This window comes from Oncorhynchus nerka, linkage group LG27, assembly GCF_034236695.1.
Source record: "Oncorhynchus nerka isolate Pitt River linkage group LG27, Oner_Uvic_2.0, whole genome shotgun sequence".
NCBI lineage: Eukaryota > Metazoa > Chordata > Actinopteri > Salmoniformes > Salmonidae > Oncorhynchus > Oncorhynchus nerka.
The window spans coordinates 50,587,244-50,609,689 of record NC_088422.1 but is presented as its reverse complement, the minus strand read 5'-3'; the positions used below and the strand labels follow the sequence as shown (position 1 = coordinate 50,609,689).

Genomic DNA, 22,446 nt, shown 5'->3' with positions numbered 1-22,446 from the left:
GACACAGATTAAGCCTAGTCTTAAAAGCAGGCTCAATGTAGAATCTCACCTGAAAATGCTTATTCAGTCCAGGATTAGGCAGAATCTGTGTCACAGAAACAGCCCCTTAAAGTCTACATAGATTGAAGGGGTCTGTTACTTCTAGAGTAAGCTTATCCTCACTCAGGGATCAATCATCCCTACTACTAAACTGTCTTTAGAAACAGAGGTCTATCAGTCCCTCCAGCATTTCACAACATTTTTGAATTATATTTGAGGGTTGATGGCTCACCTCTCTAACCGCTAGGCTACTTTGTCAACCGGTAATAGTGCAGTGATTTTTCAAATCTGCATAAAATGCGGGAAATTGTTGATTTATTTAATTGATCACAAAATCCTGGAGAGACTCTCCTATCGTGTTTCTGCTGCTAAGGGATTGACTACGTGTGGATCTTCTGAAGCTCAAAGTCCATGCAGGCTGCATCTAGCACTGCGTCAGAGAGATGCTACAATACAGACTGCAGAATCAAGACATGAAAACCATTTTGACATAATATATGACATGAAAACAGAGAAGAGGAGATAGGAGACATCAGAGAACAAAGAGTAATGGCTGGTTTGAATGTACGGTCGATGTAAGGTCCTTTTCAAACAGCTTTCTACATTTCATTTCCTCTGCGGTTTCCATAACAACAGTGAGGAAAAGAGAAAATGTGCTCCATAACCTTCAGATTCAATATGGCCATCAGAGGTAAAATACCATCAGAAACACACAGACAACACACATGCACTCGTCCATCAGCACTCAAATACCATCAGCCATGAACGCACAAACAACGAGACACATACACACTTTCCAACCAAGGGAACACTCTGGTGAACTCTGTTGAGGAGGAAACAGATTATGTCATCTCATCTCCCGAACTAAAATAGCATTCTCTCTGTCCTTTATAACACACACAAAGTGTGAGATAAAGAGAGGGATGAGACTGGCAGAGGAGGATGGAGGAATCCATCTTTTCTTTTTGTCATCTCAGAGGAGTGTATATTCATAATGAGTTTATTATCCCGATAAAGCATATTCTTTCTCCTTTCTCCAAAACACTTCATTATAAATGGCCATACAGCATATCTTATTTATAGTAGTGGTCGACCGATTATGATTTTTCAACGCCGATCCCGATTATTGGAGGACCAAAAAAGTAGATACCGAATAATCGGCCGAGTTTTTAAATGTATTTGTAATAATGACAATTACAACAATACTGAATGAACACTTATTTTAACATAATATAATACATCAATAAAATCAATTTAGCCTCAAATAAATAATGAAACATGTTCAATTTGGTTTAAATAATGCAAAAACGAAGTGTTGGAGAAGAAAGTAAAAGTGCAATATGTGCAATGTAAGAAAGCGAACGTTTAAATTCCTTGCTCAGAACATGAGAACATATGAAAGCTGGTGGTTCCTTTTAACATGAGTCTTCAATATTCCCAGGTAGGAAGTTTTAGGTTGCAGTTATTATAGGAATTATAGGACTATTTCCCTCTATACCATTTGTATTTCATTAACCTTTGACTATTAGATGTTCTTATAGGCACTTTAGTATTGCCAGTGTAACAGTATAGCTTCCGTCCCTCTCCTCGCTCCTCCCTGGGCTCGAACCAGGAACACAACGACAACAGCCACCCTCGAAGCAGCGTTACCCATGCAGAGCAAGGGGAACAACTACTCCAAGTCTCAGAGCGAGTGACGTTTGAAACGCTATTAGCGCGCACCCCGCTAACTAGCTAGCCATTTCACATTGGTTACACTAGCCTAATCTCAGGAGTTGATAGGCTTGAAGTCGAAGAGCTGCTGGCAAAACGCACGAAAGTGCTGTTTGAATGAATGCTTACGAGCCTGCTGCTGCCTACCACCGCTCAGTCAGATACTTGTATGCTCAGTCAGATTATATGCAATGCAGGACACACTAGATAAACTAGTAATATCATCAACCATGTGTAGTTATAACTAGTGATTATGATTGATTGATTGATTGATTGGTTGATTGTTTTTATAAGTTTAATGCTAGCTAGCAACTTACCTTGGCTTACTGCATTCGCGTAACAGGCAGTCCCCTTGTGGAGTGCAACGAGAGGCCGGTGGTTAGAGCGTTGTACTAGTTAACTGTAATGTTGCAAGATTGGATCCCGAGCTGACAAGGTGAAAATCTGTTGTTCTGCCCCTGAACGAGGCAGTTAACCCACCGTTCCTAGGCCGCCATTGAAAATAATGCGTTCTTAACTGACTTGCCTAGTTAAATAAAGATTAAATAAAGTTGAAAAAAAAAAAAAAAAAGAACGGCCAAATCGGTGTCCAAAAATACCGATTTCCGATTGTTATGAAAACTTGAAATCGGCCCTAATTAATCGGGCCATTCCGATTAATCGGTCGGTCTCTAATTTATAGTCTAGGAGAGAAAAGAGAGAATGAGAAAGGGGTGTAGGAGAGAGAACAAGAAGAAGAAAAGTGGAAACGTGAGTGTTGGTACTAGAGGGAACATCAGCTACTTCTACAGGGCAGTACTTTCGAACAGAGGGGGAGAGAAATGGGGAGAAAAAGAGCGTGAAGAGAAAAAGCATCAGAGAGACCCTCATATTTCAAGCATTGCTGTGCTTTAAAGACTGTCAGAGCTCTGATCTACAGCTGTAGTACTTAGATAGCCTTTTATACCCTACGAAAACTGTATTGTTCTTTACACCCACAACAACTGAAGTTTGTTGACCTGGTTTGACAGAGATCAAAGAGAGAGGGACAGAGGTTTCTCACACACACACACACACACACACACACACACACACACACACACACACACAAATTAGCCAAAGTTGGCGCTCAGAGGAGCGTTCCACATGCCAAAGCAGCAGCTACTATTCCTGGGGTCCAGCAAAATTAAGGTAGTTTATACAATTTTAAAAACATTACAATACATTCACAGGCCCCTACTCCACCACTACCACATATCTACAGTACTAAATGTGTATGTAATAGTGCGTATGTTATGGGTGTGTGTGTGTGTGTGTGTGTGTGTGTTGTTTGTGTTGCTTCACAGTCCCTGGAGTAAGCTTATTATATTATCCTTTGTTTTTTTAATCTGTTTTTTCAAATCAGATTTTACTGCTTGCGTCAGTTACTTGATGTGGAATAGAGTTCCATGTAGTCATGGCTCTATGTAGTACTGTGTGCCTTCCATAGTCTGTTCTGGACTTGGGTACTGTGAAGAGACCTCTTGTGGCATGTCTTGTTGGGTATGCATGCATGTCCGTGTGCCAGTAGTTTAGCTTTGTGCCAGTAGTTTAGACAGAAAGCTCGGTGCATTCTACCTCTCATAAATAAAAGTTGTGATGAAGTCAGTCTCTCCACTTTCAGCCAGGAGAGATTGACATGCATATTATTAATATTAGCTCTCTGTGTACATTCAAGGGCCAGCCGTGCAGCCCTGTTCTGAGCCAATTGCAATTTTCCTAAGTCCCTTTTGTGGCACCTGACCACATGACTGAACAGTAGTCCAGGTGCGACAAAACTAGGGCCTGTAGGACCTGCCTTGTTGATAGTGTTGTTAAGAAGGCAGAGCATTGCTATATTATAGACAGACTTCTCCCCATCTTAGCTACTAATGCATCAATATGTTTTGACCATGACAGTTCACAATCTAGGGTTACTCCAAGCAGTTTAGTCATCTCAACTTGCTCAATTTCCACAAGATTTAGTTTAAGTTTAGAGTTTAGTGAGTGTTCTGTTCCAAATACAATGCTTTAAGTTTTAGAAATATTTAGGGATAACTTGTTCCTTGCCACCCACGCTGAAACTAACTGCAGCTCTTTGTTGAGTGTTGCAGTCATTCCAGTCGCTGTAGAAGCTGACGTGTATAGTGTTGAGTCATCCAAATACATAGACATTCTGGCTTTACTCAATGGCATGTCGTTAATAAACATTTTAAAAAGCAAGGGGCTTAAACAGCTACCCTGGGGAATTCCTGATACTAACTGGATTATATTTGAGAGGCTTCCATCAAATAACACCCTCTGTGTTCTGTTAGGCAAGTAACTCTTTATCTACATTATAGCAGGGGGTGTAAAGCCATAACACATACTTTTTCCAGCAGCAGACTATGATCGATAATGTCAAAAGCTGCAATGAAGTCTAACAAGACAGCCCCCACAATCATTTTATCATCAATTTCTCTTAGTCAATCATCAGTCATTTGTGTAAGTGCTGTGCTTGTTGAGTGTCCTTCACTATAAGCATGCTGAAATTCTGTTCTGTCGATTTGTTTACTGTGAAACAGCATGTATCTGCTATTTGAGTCAGTAAAGGGGGCTTTATTATTCCTTAGCTTCCCTCCAGGACTGAGGGCACACGCTCTCTAGTAGGCTTAAATTGAAGATGTGGCAAATAGGAGTGGCGATATTGTCTGCTATTATCCTCAGTCATTTTCCATCTAGATTGTCAGACCCCGGTGGCTTGTCATTGTTGATAGGCAATAATAATTTTTTCACCTCTTCCATACTGACTTTACGGTATTCAAAAGTACAATTCCTGTCTTTCATAATTTGGTTCGATATACTTGGATGTGTTGTGCCAGCGTTTGGTGCTGGCATGTCATCCCTAAATTTGCTTAATTGTGCAATGAAAAAGTAATTAAAGGAGTTTGCAATATCAGTGGGCATTGTGATGAATGAGCCATCTGATTCAATAAATAAAAGGAGCCGAGTTGGCTTTTCCCCAAAAAAATTCATTTAAGGTGCCCCAAAGCTTTTTATTATCATTCTTTATAGAATTTATTTTTGCTTAATAGTGTGGTTTATTTTTATTTAGTTTAGTCACATGATTTCTTAATTTGCAGTACGTTTGCCAATTAGTTGGGCTGCCAGACTTAGTTGCCATACCTTTTGCCTCATCCCTCTCAACCATACAATTTTTCAATGTCTCATCAATCCAAGGGGATATAACAGTTTTTACAGTCATTTTCTTAATGGGTGCATACTTATTAGTAACTGGAATAAGTAGTTTCATAAATGTGTTGAGTGCAGTGTCTGGTTGCTCCTCATTACACACCACAGACCACAAAATAGTCTTTATATCACCAATATATGAATCACAACTAAACTTATTGTACACTATATTAGGCCCAGCCTTTGGAACTTTGGTTTTCATTTATATGCTATTATATTGTGTTTACTATATCCTATGGATTTGGATACTGCTTTAAAGCAAATATCTGCAGCGTTAGTAAAGATGTGATCAATGCATGTTGAGGATTTATTTCCTGTGCTGTTTGTAACTACCCTGGTAGATTGACTGACAACCTGATCCAGGTTGCAGGCACTGGTCACAGTTTGAAGTTATTTCCTGAGTGGGCAGCTTGATGATAGCCAGTCAATTTTTAAAATCACCCAGAAAATATACTTCTCTGTTGATATCACATACATTATCAAGCATTTCACACATATTATCCAGATACTGATGTTAGCACTTGGTGGTGTATAGCAGCTTCCCACAAGAATGGGCTTTAGGTGAGGCAGATGAACCTGTAGCCATATTACTTCAACAGAATTGAACATTCGATCGTCTCTAAGCTTTAAAGGAATGTGGTTCTGAATAGACCACAACACCGTTGGCATTTCTGTCTTTTCAGAAGTTGTTATAACCATGTATAGCTACCTATGTATCATCAAAGGTATTATCTAAGTGAGTTTCAGAGATTGTCAGAATATGAATGTCATCTGTTACTAGCAAATTATTGATTTCATGAACCTTGTTTCTTAAGCTACATATGTTAACATGTTAGATTAGGTTATTTACATTGTGTCTTCCAATGCCCCTAGGATAATGTACATTTGCTGTAGCTGTAACGGAATTCCTCTTCTTCAGAGGAGGAGTAGCAAGGATCAGACCAATGTGCAGCGTAGTAAGTGTCCATAATGATATATTTAATAAATCAACAGAACACTGAACAAAAATAACAGAAGTACAAACAAACAACCAAAACAGTCCCGTATGGTGAAAACGCTAACACAGGATACAACCACCCACAAAACACAATAGAAAACAGGCTAACTAAATATGGCACCCAATCAGAGACAACGACTGACACCTGCCTCTGATTGAGAACCATACTAGGCCAAACACATAGAAATATAACAACAGAACAAAACATAAAAAAACAACATAGAATGCCCACCCCAACTCACACCCTGACCAACTAAAATAAAGACATAAAAAAGGAACTAAGGTCAGGACGTGACAGTTGCCTTATGACATCTCAGCGACACAATGGTAGGGATTAAATGAGCTGGACTTGGGTCATTGATAAGTAATTGTCTCAACGCAGCCTTATAATGCTGAGAAAGGATCCAGCAACCCAAATGATTTTGGTGGATCCCATCCTCCTTATAATACGAGCTTTGTTTCCAGAAGGTATCAGAATTGTCAATAAATGTTAAAACCACAGAGCTGCAATAGTCTCGTAGCCAGTTACGGAGGGCTAAAAGTCTGCTGAACCGTTCAATGTCATGATTTAGGGAGGGCAGAGGGCCAAATATTATGGGTTGTTTGTTGGTGTCAAGTAGAGACTGTCAAGTAGTGACTGACTCACAGCCACGGGAAGCAACCTGGTGATATCCTAAACTTTTGCATTAGGAAAACAGAAAGTCTTTGCCCCAGGTACAGATACATGCCTCACCGTCGAACTCCCTATCAAAATCACCGGAATGATCATGGCCTCGAAGAAGATTGCGAGGCCAGAGCCACAGAACTCACCTGAGAAGCTCTGATCCAGAGAGCACGGCCCAGCTGGGTGATTTAAATATTGACTGGCTTTCATCAGGCTGCCCACTCAAGAGAGAGCTTCAAACTGTAACTAGTGCCTGCAACCTGGTTCAGGTTATCAATCAATCTACCAGGGTAGTGACAAACAGCACAGGAATGAAATCATCAACATGTATTGATCATATCTTTACTAATACTGCTGAAATTGGTTTGAAAGCAGTATACAAATCCATCGGATGTAGTGATCACAATATAATAGCCATATCTAGGAAAACCAAAGTTCCAAAGGCTGGGCCTAATGTAGTGTATAAGAGGTTTTGTAGTGATTCCTATGTTGTTGATGTGAAGAATATGTGTTGGTCCATGGTGTGTAATGGCGAGCAACACTTGACACATTTATTTCTTATCCCAGTTACTAATAAGCACGCACCCATTAAAAAAATGATTGTAAAAACTTAAATCACATGGATTGATGAGGAATTGAAAAACTGTATGGTTGAGAGGGATGAGGCAAAAGAGATGGCAAATAGGTCTGGCTGTAAAACCGATTGGCAAGCGTAACGCAAATTGAGAAATTATGTGACTAAACTGAATAAAAAGAAGAAGAAACCACACTATGAAACAAAGATAAATGATAAAGAATGATAGTAAAAAGCTTTGGCACACCTTAAATGAAATGTTGGGATAAAAGACAAACTCATTCATTGAATCATAGCTCAGTCATGACAAAATCCACTGATATTGATAATCCAGTGATACCACTGATACTACTTTAATGATTTTTTAAATTGGCAATATTAGCAAACTTAGGCATGACATGCCAGCAATAAACGCTGACACTACACATCCAAGTATATCTGATCAAATTATAAAAGACAAGCATTGTAATTTTGAATTATGTAAAGTAAAAGGTGAATTTTTTTTATTGTCTATCAGCAATGACAAGCCACCGGGGTCTGACCACTTGGATGGAAAATTTCTGAGGATAATAGTGGATGATATTTCCACTCCTATTTGCCATATCTTCAATTTAAGATCACTAGAAAGTGTGTGCCCTCAGGCCTGGAGGGAAGCAAAATGTATTGTCATGCCCTGATCCTAGTTAAATAAAGATTAAATAAAGTTGTAAAAAAAACCTTAAAAAACGGCCAAATCGGTGTCCAAAAATACCGATTTCCGATTGTTATGAAAACTTGAAATCGGCCCTAATTAATCGGGCCATTCCGATTAATCGGTCGGCCTCTAATTTATAGTCTAGGAGAGAGAAGAGAGAATGAGAAAGGGGTGTAGGAGAGAGAACAAGAAGAAGAAAAGTGGAAACGTGAGTGTTGGTACTAGAGGGAACATCAGCTACTTCTACAGGGCAGTACTTTCGAACAGAGGGGGAGAGAAATGGGGAGAAAAAGAGCGTGAAGAGAAAAAGCATCAGAGAGACCCTCATATTTCAAGTATTGCTGTGCTTTAAAGACTGTCAGAGCTCTGATCTACAGCTGTAGTACTTAGATAGCCTTTTATACCCTACGAAAACTGTATTGTTCTTTACACCCACAACAACTGAAGTTTGTTGACCTGGTTTGACAGAGATCGAAGAGAGAGGGACAGAGGTTTCTCACACACACACACACACACACACACACACAAATTAGCCAAAGTTGGCGCTCAGAGGAGCGTTCCACATGCCAAAGCAGCAGCTACTATTCCTGGGGTCCAGCAAAATTAAGGTAGTTTATACAATTTTAAAAACATTACAATACATTCACAGGCCCCTACTCCACCACTACCACATATCTACAGTACTAAATGTGTATGTAATAGTGCGTATGTTATGGGGGGGTGTGTGTGTGTGTGTGTGTGTGTGTGTGTGTATGCATGCGTCTGTGCCAATGTTTGTGTTGCTTCACAGTCCCTGGAGTAAGCTTATCCTTATCCTTTGTTTTTTTAATCTGTTTTTTCAAATCAGATTTTACTGCTCGCGTCAGTTACTTGATGTGGAATAGAGTTCCATGTAGTCATGGCTCTATGTAGTACTGTGTGCACACTATGAAACAAAGATAAATGATAAAGAATGATAGTAAAAAGTTTTGGCGCACCTTAAATGAAATGTTGGGATAAAAGACAAACTCATTCATTGAATCATAGCTCAGTCATGACAAAATCCACTGATATTGATAATCCAGTGATACCACTGATACTACTTTAATGATTTTTTAAATTGGCAATATTAGCAAACTTAGGCATGACATGCCAGCAATAAACATTGACACTACACATCCAAGTATATCTGATCAAATTATAAAAGACAAGCATTGTAATTTTGAATTATGTAAAGTAAAAGGTGAAAAAATGTTATTGTCTATCAGCAATGACAAGCCACCGGGGTCTGACCACTTGGATGGAAAATTTCTGAGGATAATAGTGGATGATATTTCCACTCCTATTTGCCATATCTTCAATTTAAGATCACTAGAAAGCGTGTGCCCTCAGGCCTGGAGGGAAGCAAAATGTATTGTCATGCCCTGATCCGTTTCACCTGTCTTTGCGATTGTCTCCACCTCCCTCCAGGTGTCACCCAACTTCCCCATTATCCCCTGTGTATTTATACTTGTGTTCTCTGTTTGTCTGTTGCCAGTTTGTTTTGTTCTTCATACCTACCAGCGTTTTTCCCTTTGCTCCTATCTTGTCTATAGTTCCTGTTTTTAGTTTTCCCAGTGTTGACCTTTCTGATTGCCCTGACCCTGCCTGCCGTCCTGTACCTTTGCCCCACTACTCTGGATTACCAACCTCTGCCTGACCTGACCCTGAGCGCGCCTGCTGTTCCGGTGAATTACACCTAATCTGGATTATTGACCCCTGCCTGCCTTGACCTGTCATTTGCCTGCCCCTGTTTAAAGAATAAACTTTTGTTTATTCAACACTGCACCTGGGTCATACCTTAAAACTTGAACTTACGAACTGGCAATGACTGACCCAGCAGACTTGGACCATCTCCGCAACGCCATCTCCTCCCAAGGAGCCACCATTGGTAGGCACGAGGAGTTGCTTTGCGGTCTGATGGAAGGGTTCCAGGCCGTGGCTGAACGTCACAACCTAGCATTGGACACATTGTGGGAGCAATTCCGTGGGTTGTCTACTAGGCAGCCATATCACGATAACCTCCAAGCCCCTCAGTAACCCGGCTGGTGGCAGCGCCGTCACCCCGGTTTCCCGGGAACCCTGCTTACCTCCCCCAGAGCGCTTCAATGGAGAGTCGGGCACCTGTCAGGCGTTTCTCGCTCAGTGTTCCCTCGTCATGGAGCTGCTGCAGCCTTCCTCCTTCCCCTTGGACCACTCTATGATAGCGTACCTCACCACGCTGATGTCCGGGAGGTCCCTCGCCTGGGCTAAGGCCGTTTGGGAACAACAATCAGCCGTATGCCTCAGTCTGGAGGGATTTGTGTCGGAGGTGAAAAAAGTTTGAGGCTTGGGTGTCCGGGAGAGAGGCTGCCCGGAAGCTACACCAACCTCGGCAGGATTTCCGCACGCTAGCAGCGGGGCATGCCTGGAACCCGGAAGCGCTGGTCAACACGTTCCTGCACGGATTATCGGAGGAAGTAAAAGACGAGCTTGCAGCCCAGAAACTACAGACGGATCTCGACTCACTCATCGCTTTAACCATTCAGATCGATGGTCGGCTACAGGGACGTAGGAGGGAGAAGAGGTCTGCTTGTGGTCCCAATCGCTCACTCAAGGATCCGACCTTGCATCTGATGAACTCCGGATGTCCCCGGCGTTTACATCCCTGAGAGGATCCGGGCTTACCCGAATTCCTCCAAGAGCCACCGAAGACTGCCGATTTGCCTCTTCCCGAGCCGATGCAGCTTGCCAGGGCTAGGCTGTCTCCAGCCGAACGTGTACACAGACTTAACACCCAGAGTTGTCTCTATTGTCTTTCTCGGCTCCCGGAAGCCGAGACCTTTCCCCCCGCTCCAAGATCATAAACCCCTCTGCTGTTCGTCCTCTGTTGCCCCGTACCCTCTGTATACTTCCTACCTTTCCTGTGTCTAGAATTAAAACCATGTCTCACAGCCCTTTGTCTCCTGTTTACGGTTTACATACCTATCAGCGTTTTCCCCCTTACTTTCTTCCTGCCCTGAGCCTGCCTGCCATCCTGTACCTTTGCCCCACTATTCTGGATTACCAACATCTGCCTGATCTGACCCTGAGCCCGCCTGCTGTTCCAGTGCCTTACACCTTCTCTGGATTATTGACTCCTGCCTGCCTTGACCTGTCATTTGCCTGCCCCTGTTTAATGAATAACCTTCAGTTTCTTCAACACTGTCTGCACCTGGGTCATACCTTAAAACATGATAGTTTTGTTAGACTTCAGTGCAGCTTTTGACATTATCGACCATAGAAAGCCAGTGTGTCCATGTATGCGGATGACTGAACACTATACACATCAGCTATCACAGCGATTGAAATGACAGCAACACTTAACAAAGAGCTGCAGTTAGTTTAAGAATGGATGGCAAGGTATACGTCAGTCCTAAATATTTCACAAACTAAAAGCATTGTATTTGGGACAAATCATTCACTAAACCCTAAACCTCAACTAAATCTTGTAATGAATAATGTGGAAATTGAGGAGACTAAACTGTCATGGTCAAAACATATTGATACAATAGTAGCTAGGATGTCTATAATAAAGCGCTGCTCAGCCTTCTTAACGGCACTATTAACAGGGCAGGTCCTACAGGCCCTAGTTTTATCGCACCTGAAAATTGCAATTGACTCAGATCAGGGCAGCACGGCTGGCCCTTGAACGTACACAGAGAGCTAATATTAATAATAAGCATGTCAATCTCTCCTGGCTCAAAGTGGAGGAGAGATTGACTTCATCACTACTTGTATTTATGAGAGGTATTGACATGTTGAATCCATCGAGCTGTCTGTTTGAACTACTGGCACACAACTCGGACACCCATCCATACCCCACAAGACATGCCACCAGAGGTCTCTTCACAGAACCCAAGTCCAGAACAGACTATGGGAGGCGCACAGTACTACATAGAACCATGACTACATGGAACTCTATTCCACGTCAAGTAACTCATGCCAGCAGTAGAAATTGATATAAAAAAACAGATAAAAATACACCTTATGGAACAGCAGGGACTGTGAAGCAACACAAACATAGACACGAATACAAAGAAACAATAACATGGATTTTTTTACATGGATTTTGTGTTATAGATAAATACAAATATATACACATATCACTGTCTTTGCGAATGGAGGAACTGATAGATAAAGTGTGAGATAAAGAGAGGTATGAGACTGGCAGAGGTGGATGTAGGAATCAACCTTTTCACTTTCATCTCTCTTCAGCTCTCATCTCTCAGACATACACACGCGTAGGAATCGACACACGCCCAGGCACACCTACAAACACACATGCCCAAACCAACAAACAAACACACACACACACACACACACACACACATGCCCAAACCAACAAACACACACACACACCCACACACACACACACACACACCCTGTCGTTTACCGTGGTATGCTGACGGTCATTGTCCCCTCTGTGTGTTAACACACAGAAACATGCTTAAACATGCAAAACACACAAACATCTGCAGGTGATTAGGGGTATTTCCCTATACCATAGCGTTCACACTGTTCAAATCGGGAAACACACACACATTACCTGTGGTAGACACCAACACACACTCGGCTTGCAGAGGAACACAAAAGGATTACGGGAGATTGTGGCTGTCACAATAAAAATAACATCACATCTTTACGACAACACACACGCGCCTGTACGCCATGCACAAACACACAAAAAACAGTGGGCAGTCATCGGGGCTATATACACGGCTAAAAATGACGATGTTGTGCACTCAAATTACATGCAAACAGAGACACCGCATAAAGCCTAATTTATACTCTACGCATAACAAAAATATGTAGATGTGTGTAACCCGCAATTTATAACTTGATGCAAGTACGCAAGATTGTCATTTTGCGTAGATTGTTCATTAGTACGGTACGAATTAGGGAAAGTCTTCTTCTAACGCTGATGTGTGTTTGTTTGGCTGCCACGCACTCAAGTTAACAAAACCGAAACAAAAGTAATAATTTATGTGGACAATACTATCCGTAGAGGTGTGTTATTGTGCAATGTGTATATATATATCCAACACGATTTTAATGTACCTTTCCGATAGGGGCAATGTTGGCCATGCAGTACTCAATATTGTCGTAAGCCTAATTTCACTAGAGAAAGGGACAGAAAGACAAAGAGAAAGCAAAGAAAAACAAAGAGAAAGCAAAGAAAAACAAAGAGCGATGGAGAAAAATAAAGTCTGCTGCATTTATTATGGATCCCAACGCTGTGCCTCTAATGTTGTCATGGCCACTATTCTTTCTGCTTTGCCAAATAGCAGGGAGAAAAGGAGAGAGAGTCCTCCTTTAGTCTCTCTCTGCTCACATGGTAGCATAAGCGGCGAACAGAAACGCGCTCGCTCGTGTATGTGTGCACGCGCGCGTGTGTGAGAGGGAGAATAGTCTCTGTTCTCTCTCATATTACCTGGCAACCATTGAGGAGCTAAAAGTGCCACCAGAACCACTCACAGTTGATTACAGAACTAAGTTGCTAATGTGTTGATAATGGGCAACAAGGGGCTGACAATGTGTCAATCACATTTACTGTTATATATATATATATATATATATATATATATATATATATATATAGTGTGTGTGTGTGTGTGTGTGTGTGTGTGTGTACCTGGTGTATATGCCATCCAGGATGCCCAGTCTTGCCTCTGTAGCTGGTACATATGAGCCCACCTGGGCCATGATGCTGACTAGCGCCACCTGGCGGATGTAGGAGCTCTTACCCCCCATGTTAGGGCCTGTTATTATCAGAGTCCTCCTCCCGTCACCCTGAACAAACAGAGAAGGGGGGACAAAGTGTAAATAGCTAAATAGCTAAGTGGTGTTATTTTTTTATTATTGGCACCCCTAAGCTAAAAGCCACCACCTCCGACACATAGCAGCTGAGAAAATAACTCTAATACTTCATTTTCATTTTCTTTCTCTTAAATGCACTTAACTAAATTACATACAGTCTATGGAAGGGAAATTTAAATAATTTAATAATATCAATATTTTTGGGGGATATCTGGACAGGGCATTTGAACAACAGCATAAATACAGCTACAGTGAGCTCCAAAAGAATTGGGACAGTAAAATGTTTTGTTTTTGTTTTGGCTTTGTACTTCAGCACGTTGGATTTGAAATTATGCACTTCAACCTCTTGAAACTAGGGGGCACTATTTTTATTTTTGGAAAAATAACGTTCCCAAAGTAAACCACCTATTTCTCAGGACCAGATGCTAGAATATGCATATAATTGACAGCTTAGGATAGAAAACACTCTAAAGTTTCCAAAACTGTAAAAATATTGTCTGTGAGTATAACAGAACTGATATTGCAGGCGAAATCCTGAGAAGAATCCAATCAGGAAGTGACTCTTATTTTGAAACCCCTGTCTTTCTAGGCATCCCTATTGCCCATTGAAAGGGATATCAACCAGATTCCTTTTTCGGTGGCTTCCCTAAGGTGTCTACAGCCTTTAGACGTAGTTTCAGGCCTTTATTTTGAAGAATGAGCGTAAATGACTACATTGCATCAGTGGCCAGCTGAGGGCTCTGAGAGATTCTTGCGTAAAAGACAGAGGTAGTAATTTTTCCTCTCGCTCCTACTGAAAAGCCAATTGTCCCGGTTGATATATTATCGAATAGATATTTGAAAAACACCTTGAGGATTGATTATAAAAAACGATTGTCGTGTTTCTGTCGATATTATGGACATCATTTGGATTTGTTTCCGGCGTTGTCGTGACCGCTATTTCCGGTGGCCTTCTCAACATAACGTGACCAACAAAAGGAGGTATTTTGGGTATAAAAATAATCTTTATGGAACAAAAGGAACATTTGCTGTCTATCTGGGAGTCTCGTCAGTGAAAACATCCGAAGATCATCAAAGGTAAACGGTTAATTTGATTGCTTTTCTGATTTTCGTGGCCAAGCTTCCTGCTGCTAGCTGGACATAATGCTATGCTAGGCTATCGATAAACTTACACAAACGCTTGTCTTGCTTTGGCTGTAAAGCATAATTTCAAAATCTGAGATGACAGGGTGATTAACAAAAGGCTAAGCTGTGTTTCACTATATTTCACTTGTGATTTCATGAATATTTTCTAGTAATATTTTTTGACCGTTGCGCTATGCTAATTAGTGTAGTTGATGACACTTCTCACGGATCCGGGATGGGTAGTTCTAAGAGGTTATTAATTAACCTCATAGTCATTGTATAATTTCAAATACAAAGTGCTGGAGTACAGAGCTAAAACAACCAACAATGTGTCACTGTCCCAATACTTTTGAAGCTCACTGTATTTCACGTTTGCATGTCAAAACCCGAATGACCACTGCTGCACATGCTGCCACAGTTTATTTTTGTGTACTTTTTCGCCCCAATTTCATGATATCCAATTGGTAGTTAGTCTTGTCCCATCGCTGCAATTCCCGTATGGACTTGGGAGAGGCGAAGGTCAAGAACCATGTATCACTCGAAACACAATCCTGCCAAGCAGCACTGCTTCTTGACACACTGCTCGCTTAACCCGGATGCCGGTGGAAACACCGTACAACTGGCGCCCGGCCCGCCACAAGGAGTCGCTATAGCGCAGCGGGACAAGGACATCCCGGCCGGCCAAACCCTCCCCTAACCGAGATGAAGCTGGGTCAATTGTGCGCCGCCTTATGGGTCTCCCGGTCACGGGAGCAGTGTGACACAGCCTGGGATCGAACCCTGGTCTGTAGTGATGCCTCGAGCACTGTGATGCAGTGCCTTTAGACCGCTGCGCCACTCGGGAGGCCACATGCTGCCACTGTTTTGACAGATTCAATTATACTATTTAGAACAAGCAGCCAGCTCACATCCCGAATGAACGCAAGAGGGAGAACGCAACAAGTAAAAACATATTATATAACTAGGGCTAGCTAGCTAACAAAATGCCAAAGTGTGCAAAGCTGTCATCAAGGCAAAGGGTGGCTACTTTGAAGAACCTCAAATATAAAATATATTTCGATTTGTTTAACACAATTTTGGTTACTGCATGATTCCATATGTGTTATTTCATAGTTTTGATGTCTTCACTATTATTCTACAATGTAGAAAATAGTAAAAATAAAGAAAACCCTTGAATGAGTAGGTGTGTCCAAACTTTTCACTGGTACTGTATCAAAACGTATGCAAAAACTTGCATACAAGTTGCATACACAGTGCATTTAGAAATATTCAGACCCCTGGACTTTTTTCAAATTTTGTTACGTTACAGCCTTATTCTAAAATTGATTAGTTGTTTTTCCTCAAAAAGATAGGGGTCAAAATGATTGACACCCCCGTTTTCAATACTTCAACTTGCAAGGATAATGCCACCTGAGCCTTATTCTAAAATGTTTTATGAGATTGGGGAACACATTGGGAGGGATCTTAGACCATTCCTCCATACAGAAACCTTCCAAATCCTTGATATCCTTCATCTGCACTTATGGACAGCCCTCTTCAATTCAAACCACAGGTCTTCAATAGGGTTCAAGTCCGGAGACAGATAGCCATTGCAAAATGTTGATCTTGTGGTTAATTAACCATTTCTTTGTGGATGTGTACGTGTGCTTGGGGTTATTGTCTTGCTGGAAGAGCCACTTGTGGCCAAGATTGAGCCTCCTCAAACTTGTATTAGTATAAAATAATATAATTTACCAAATATAGCTCAGTATTTCTGATTAATATTACTGTATACAGTCTTTTTTTTGCTCATCGTTATCAAAAGGTACCAATATTTTTTGACCTGACTCTATATCAATTGATATTCTGACTTTGAGCAGTTCTAAGCAGATTAATCAGGCAAAATTGTTTCTGCCTGGAAAGATTTAAAACCTTAGCAGCATAGTGGTTCAATCCTCTTTTCCACCCTGTCGCAGAATCAAATGTCAATACATATTCAATCTTAATGCATAACGAATCGCAATATGTATCGAATAGTGTATGTATCATGCAACGTATCGTGAGGTCCCTGTCTTACTATCTTTCTATCCACCCTCTCATTGAATGTTATGACTTATGGACATGATATGAACATGATAATATTATGAACATGAATAAACAGAGAGTAATGACCATATGAGCACAAAGAGATCGATGCATTTCTTCTTTCGCTCTATCTGGAGGGAGAGAATGAAAGAGAATAAGAGGGAAACTGAAATCCGTTTTACCTAATTTTTAAACAGCATCACCTTTATTCTACACACTGAAATGGACACAAGGCCCTTCCTCTGGCAAATCAGACCATAACTATATCCTCCTGCTTATGAGCAAAAACTCAAGCAGGAAGTACCAGTGATGCGCTCAATATGGAAGTGGTCCGATGGAGCAGATGCTAAACTATAGGACTGTTTCGCTGACACAGACCGGAATATGTTCTGGAATTCACCCACATCAGTCAACGGCTTCATTAATAAGTGCATTGATTACGTCTTCCCCACAGTGACTGTACATAATGTACATTCACCAACCAGAAGCAATGGATTACAGGTAACATCCGCCAAGATAACCTGCCTAAATGACTATCGCTGCGTAGCACTCACATCTACAGTATAGCAATGAAATGCTTTCAAATCAAATCAAATTTTATTTGTCACATACACATGGTTAGCAGATGTTAATGCGAGTGTAGCGAAATGCTTGTGCTTCTAGTTCCGACAATGCAGTAATAACCAACAAGTAATCTAGCTAACAATTCCAAAACTACTACCTTATAGACACAAGTGTAAGGGGATAAGAATATGTACATAAAGATATATGAATGAGTGATGGTACAGAGCGGCATAGGCAAGATACAGTAGATGGTATTGAGTGCAGTATATACATATACATATGAGATGAATAATGTAGGGTATGTAAACATTATATTAGGTAGCATTGTTTAAAGTGGCTAGTGATATATTTTACATCATTTCCCATCAGTTCCCATTATTAAAGTGGCTGGAGTTGAGTCAGTGTGTTGGCAGCAGCCACTCAATGTTAGTGGTGGCTGTTTAACAGTCTGATGGCCTTGAGATAGAAGCTGTTTTTCAGTCTCTCGGTCCCAGCTTTGATGCACCTGTACTGACCTCGCCTTCTGGATGATAGCGGGGTGAACAGGCAGTGGCTGAACTTGCTTTGAAAGGCTGGTCATAGCTGACATCAACACCATCATCCCAGATACCCTGAACCCACTCTAATTCCCATACCGCCCCAACAGATCTACAGATGACTGGCCATAAACAAAGACCTTTCTTCCGAAACTTGTCAGTCTATTCTTGTTCTGAGAAATTAAGTCTATTCCACGCGAGAAATTGCCAAGAAACTGAAGATCTCGTACAACAGAACAGCGCAAACTGGCTCTAACCAGAATAGAAAGAGGAGTGGGAGGCCCCAGTGCACAACTGAGCAAAAGGACAAGTACATTAGAGTGTCTAGTTTGAGAAACAGATACCTCACAAGTCCTCAACTGGCAGCTTCAATAATAGTACCTGCAAAATACCAGTCTCAACGTCATCAGTGAAGAGGCGACTCCAGGATGCTGGCCTTCTAGGCAGAGTTGCAAAGACAAAGCCATATCTCAGACTGGCCAATAAAAATAAAAGATTAAGATGGGCAAAAGAACACAGACACTGGACTGTTACGTGTGCTCCCTCTCTGGCCTCTAGGTCACCAGGCCACTCGTTAGGGTGCACACCTGTCACCAGAGTTACACGCATAATGACACTCACCTGGACTCCATCACCTCCTTGATTACCTGCCCTTTATATGTCATTCCCTATGTTTTTTTCCCAGTCATCATTGTTCCTGTTTCATGTCGGTGCGCTGTTTGTGTTTGTTTTGTTCATTTATTTATTCAATGTATTCACTCCCTGAACTTGCTTCCTGACTCTCAGCGTACATCGTTACAGAATGACAACTCAATAAAAAGAAGCAGCAGGGAGTGTTTTTTGTTATGTTTTTGTGTTGGCTGGTGATGTCAGGTCTGGGTATTGGAGATACCTGTGAGGCCTCAGCAGGTTCGATAGGCTTCCATGCCTCAGCGGGTTCGATAGGCTCCCATGCCTAAGGTGGGTGAACAGGTCCCCGTGCCTCAACCGAGGCAACCGGGGAAGTCTCAGCCAGCTCATCAGGCTCTCACTCCTCAGCCGGTTCATCAGGTTTCTGCACCTCAGCGGCGGCAACCGGTCCGCTCCGGATCCCCGGGATTGTCCCTGCGGTTGGCGTCCTGCGGCTAGAGCCGAACACGCCGGGGAGGGGGAACTTCCACGTATGCTCTCTCTCCGATGCTCTAGGTTGTCATGCTCCCGCGCCTTAGCCGGATCGAAAGGTTCCCGCACCTTAGCAGAGGTGACCGGTCCGCTCCTGATCCCCAGGATCGTCATCTTGGTCGGCGCCCTGCGGCTGGAGCCATGCGTCGGGGGTAATGTCACGTGTGCTCCCTGGCTGCTCGTTAGGGCGCACACCTGTCACCAGCGTTATGCACATAATGACACTCACCTGGACTCCATCACCTCCTTGATTACCTACCCTTTATATGTCACTCCCGTTGGTTTCTTCCCCAGTCGTCATTGTTCCTGTTTCATGTCGGTGCGCTGTTTGTGTTTCTTGTTTTGTTAATTTATTTATTCTATGTATTCACTCCCTGAACTTGCTTCCCGACTCTCAGCGTACATTGTTAGAAGGGCAGCATCCCAGAGTCGCCTCTTCACTGTTGACGTTGAGACTGGTGTTTTGTGGGTACTATTTAATGAAGCTGCCAGCTGTGATAACATAATTGCAAAAAGGGGTTTCTAATGATCAATTAGCCTTTTAAAATGATAAACTTGGACTAGCTAACACAATGTGCCATTGGAACACAGGAGTGATGGTTGCTGATAATGGGCCTCTGTATGTCTATGTAGATATTCCATAAAAAATCTGCCTCATCGTCGTCATCAAGTTTGCTGACGATGCAACGGTGGATGGACTGATCACCTACGACGATGAGGCAGGCTATAGAGAGGAGGTCAGAGACCTGGCAGTTGTGGTGCTAGGGACAACAAAATATTGCTCAACGTCAGCAATACAAAGGAGCTGTTCGTTGACTACAGGAAAAGGAGGGGCGAGCACGCCCCCATCTACATAGATCGGGCTGTAGTGGAACAGGTCAAGAGCTTCAAATTCCTTGGTGTCCATTTCACTGAGTTGTGAAGAGGACACAACAGTGCCTTTCCCCCTCATGACGCTGAAAGATCTGGCATGGGCCCTCAGATCCTCAAAAAGTTATACAGCTTCACCATTGAGAGCATCTTGACTGACTGCATCACTGCTTGGTACGGCAACTGCAAGGCACCTGATTGCAAGGCGATATGGAAGGTGATGAGTACGGCCCAGTACATCCCTTGGGCCGACTCCCTGCCATCCAGGACCTCTATACCAGGCGGTGTCAGAGTAAGGCCCAATCATTTTTAAAAACTCCAGCCACCCAAGCCAATGATTGTTCTCTCTGCGTACGCACGGCAAGCGGTCCCACTGTCCGAAGTCTGGAACCAACAGGAACCCTGAACAGCTTCTACCCACAAGCCATGAGACTGCTAAACAAGGCTGCTAAATACAGTAGTTAATCAAATGGCTACCTGCATTGACCCTTTTTTGAACTCTCTCTCTTGCACTGACTACGCACACACTGGACTCTACCCACACACTCACACATACACCCCAACACACACACACACTACATACACCCACACACACAAAACATACGCACACATGCATACCGACGCCACACACATAGGCTGTTGCTCCACATACGTTGCCGCTACAGTCTATTACCTATCCTATTGCCTAGTCATTTTACTCCTACTTATATGTATATAACTACCTCAATTACCTCGCACATCGACTTGGTACTGGTACCATGTTATTTTTTACTTGTTATTGTTATTCATTCCTCGTGTCACTATTTATATTTTTTATCTTCAACTATACATTGTTGGAAAAGGACCCATAAGTAAACATTTCACTTTCAATGTAAGCATTTAACCTGTTGTTTAAGAAGCATGTGACCAATAAAATTTGAGAGAAAGAGAGAGAACGATTTATGGAGAGAGAGTGAAAGGTCGATATTACATTGCTGATCTGTACAGTGAATGGGTGGGCAGTATGAGAGCTTGGCTCGGATTCCTATTGGTGCCTTTTGCATTTCACAGAGAGGATTAATCTACACCAGCTTGTGTGTGTGTTTTTGTCTGTATACCTGTAATTCTGTGTTGTTGGGGACGTATTGTGTGTGCTCTCCCATCAGTAGGTCTATCACAGGATGTCTGCCGTCCCTGATCACGATCTGACGGTCTCCCTCACACAACACCGGCCTGGGAGAGAACACAGTTATATACTCTGAGGTGAGAAGTAGGGGGTGTAGTTGGCGAGAGAGGGACACAGAGATGGATAGAGAGAGGGAGATGTTTAGGGTGCAGTTGGCAGTAGAGCTAAGCCTTCTGGACCCAGTCTACTCCTCCTCACAGTCTGTTTAAAACTGTAACACACACACACACACACACACACACACACACACACACACACACACACACACACCTCTAAGGTAAAGGTCATCAGAGTGATTACCTGCAGTAGTTCCTCTGCTTAGCGACCTCAGCCAATGAGAACAGGCAGTCCACTGTTGCTAAGTTACCAACAGCCTTCTTCATAGTGTGGTAGTACTCCCCAAACTGACTGAGAGCAGGAGTGAGAGAGAGAGAGAGAGTGAGTATAGAAGGGGAACAGACAAAACTACCAAAAGTTATCACCAAAAGTGATATGCGGTTGTCTTAATGTAATCGGTGTGAAATAGCTAGCTAGTTAGTGGTGCCCGCTAGTATCGTTTCAATTGGTGGCTTCACTCGCACCAAGAACTTGAAGTAGTTGTTTCCCTTGCTCTGCAAGGGTCGAGGCTTTTATGGAGCGAGGAGAGGGACATAAGCAATACTGTTAGATTGATGCTGTTGACCCGGATCACTGGTTGCTGTGGAGAAGGTCAAAAGGGGGTGAGTGTAACCAGTGTGAAATGGCTAGCTAGTTAGCGGTGTGCACCTATTTGGAACACCTATATACACTTAAAAAAGTCTAATAAAAAATCCTATTTAATATACACCATCACAATAAATCCATTATTTATTTTGGTCAGGTCTAAAAAAAAACATTATGATAAAGAGAAAATGTATTTCAGAAGAACAGAATATGAGTTGGCCTACTGTATGTTTTCTGGCTCTGCTCCATGTCATAGGCTATATAGGCTTGTTCATTTAGCAGACAAGATATGCTTATAAGTCCCATGCCACTATTTTATATGATATGATTTTATAGTAAGAAGAATATAATTGAACTTAGTTGAATAAAATAGAAAGGATATTTTTCCCATTCCGGAGCGAGTGCTCATATGAAGTTGTAAAAGTGATCATTTGAAACAGGTCATATATGCTAGATTTAGAGATATTTGGAAAATTAAGTTGTGAGAGACACAA

General features: G+C 42.1%; 1 protein-coding gene across 3 annotated transcripts in view; it reads right to left on the bottom strand.

The window, feature by feature from the left end:
* Window positions 1-22,446, bottom strand: part of msh3 (mutS homolog 3 (E. coli)) — a 139,481-nt gene that overhangs the window by 46,141 nt on the left and 70,894 nt on the right. For 2 of the 3 annotated variants that reach the window (XM_065011763.1, XM_029638506.2), the window contains exons 16-18: window positions 21,551-21,715; window positions 21,183-21,297; window positions 13,581-13,738 (exon numbers count right to left, since the gene is read on the bottom strand). In XM_065011763.1, coding sequence (XP_064867835.1) covers window positions 13,581-13,738; window positions 21,183-21,297; window positions 21,551-21,715 — 438 coding nt within the window. The remainder of the gene's footprint in view (window positions 1-13,580; window positions 13,739-21,182; window positions 21,298-21,550; window positions 21,716-22,446) is intronic. The other variant, XM_065011764.1, reaches the window with a different exon arrangement.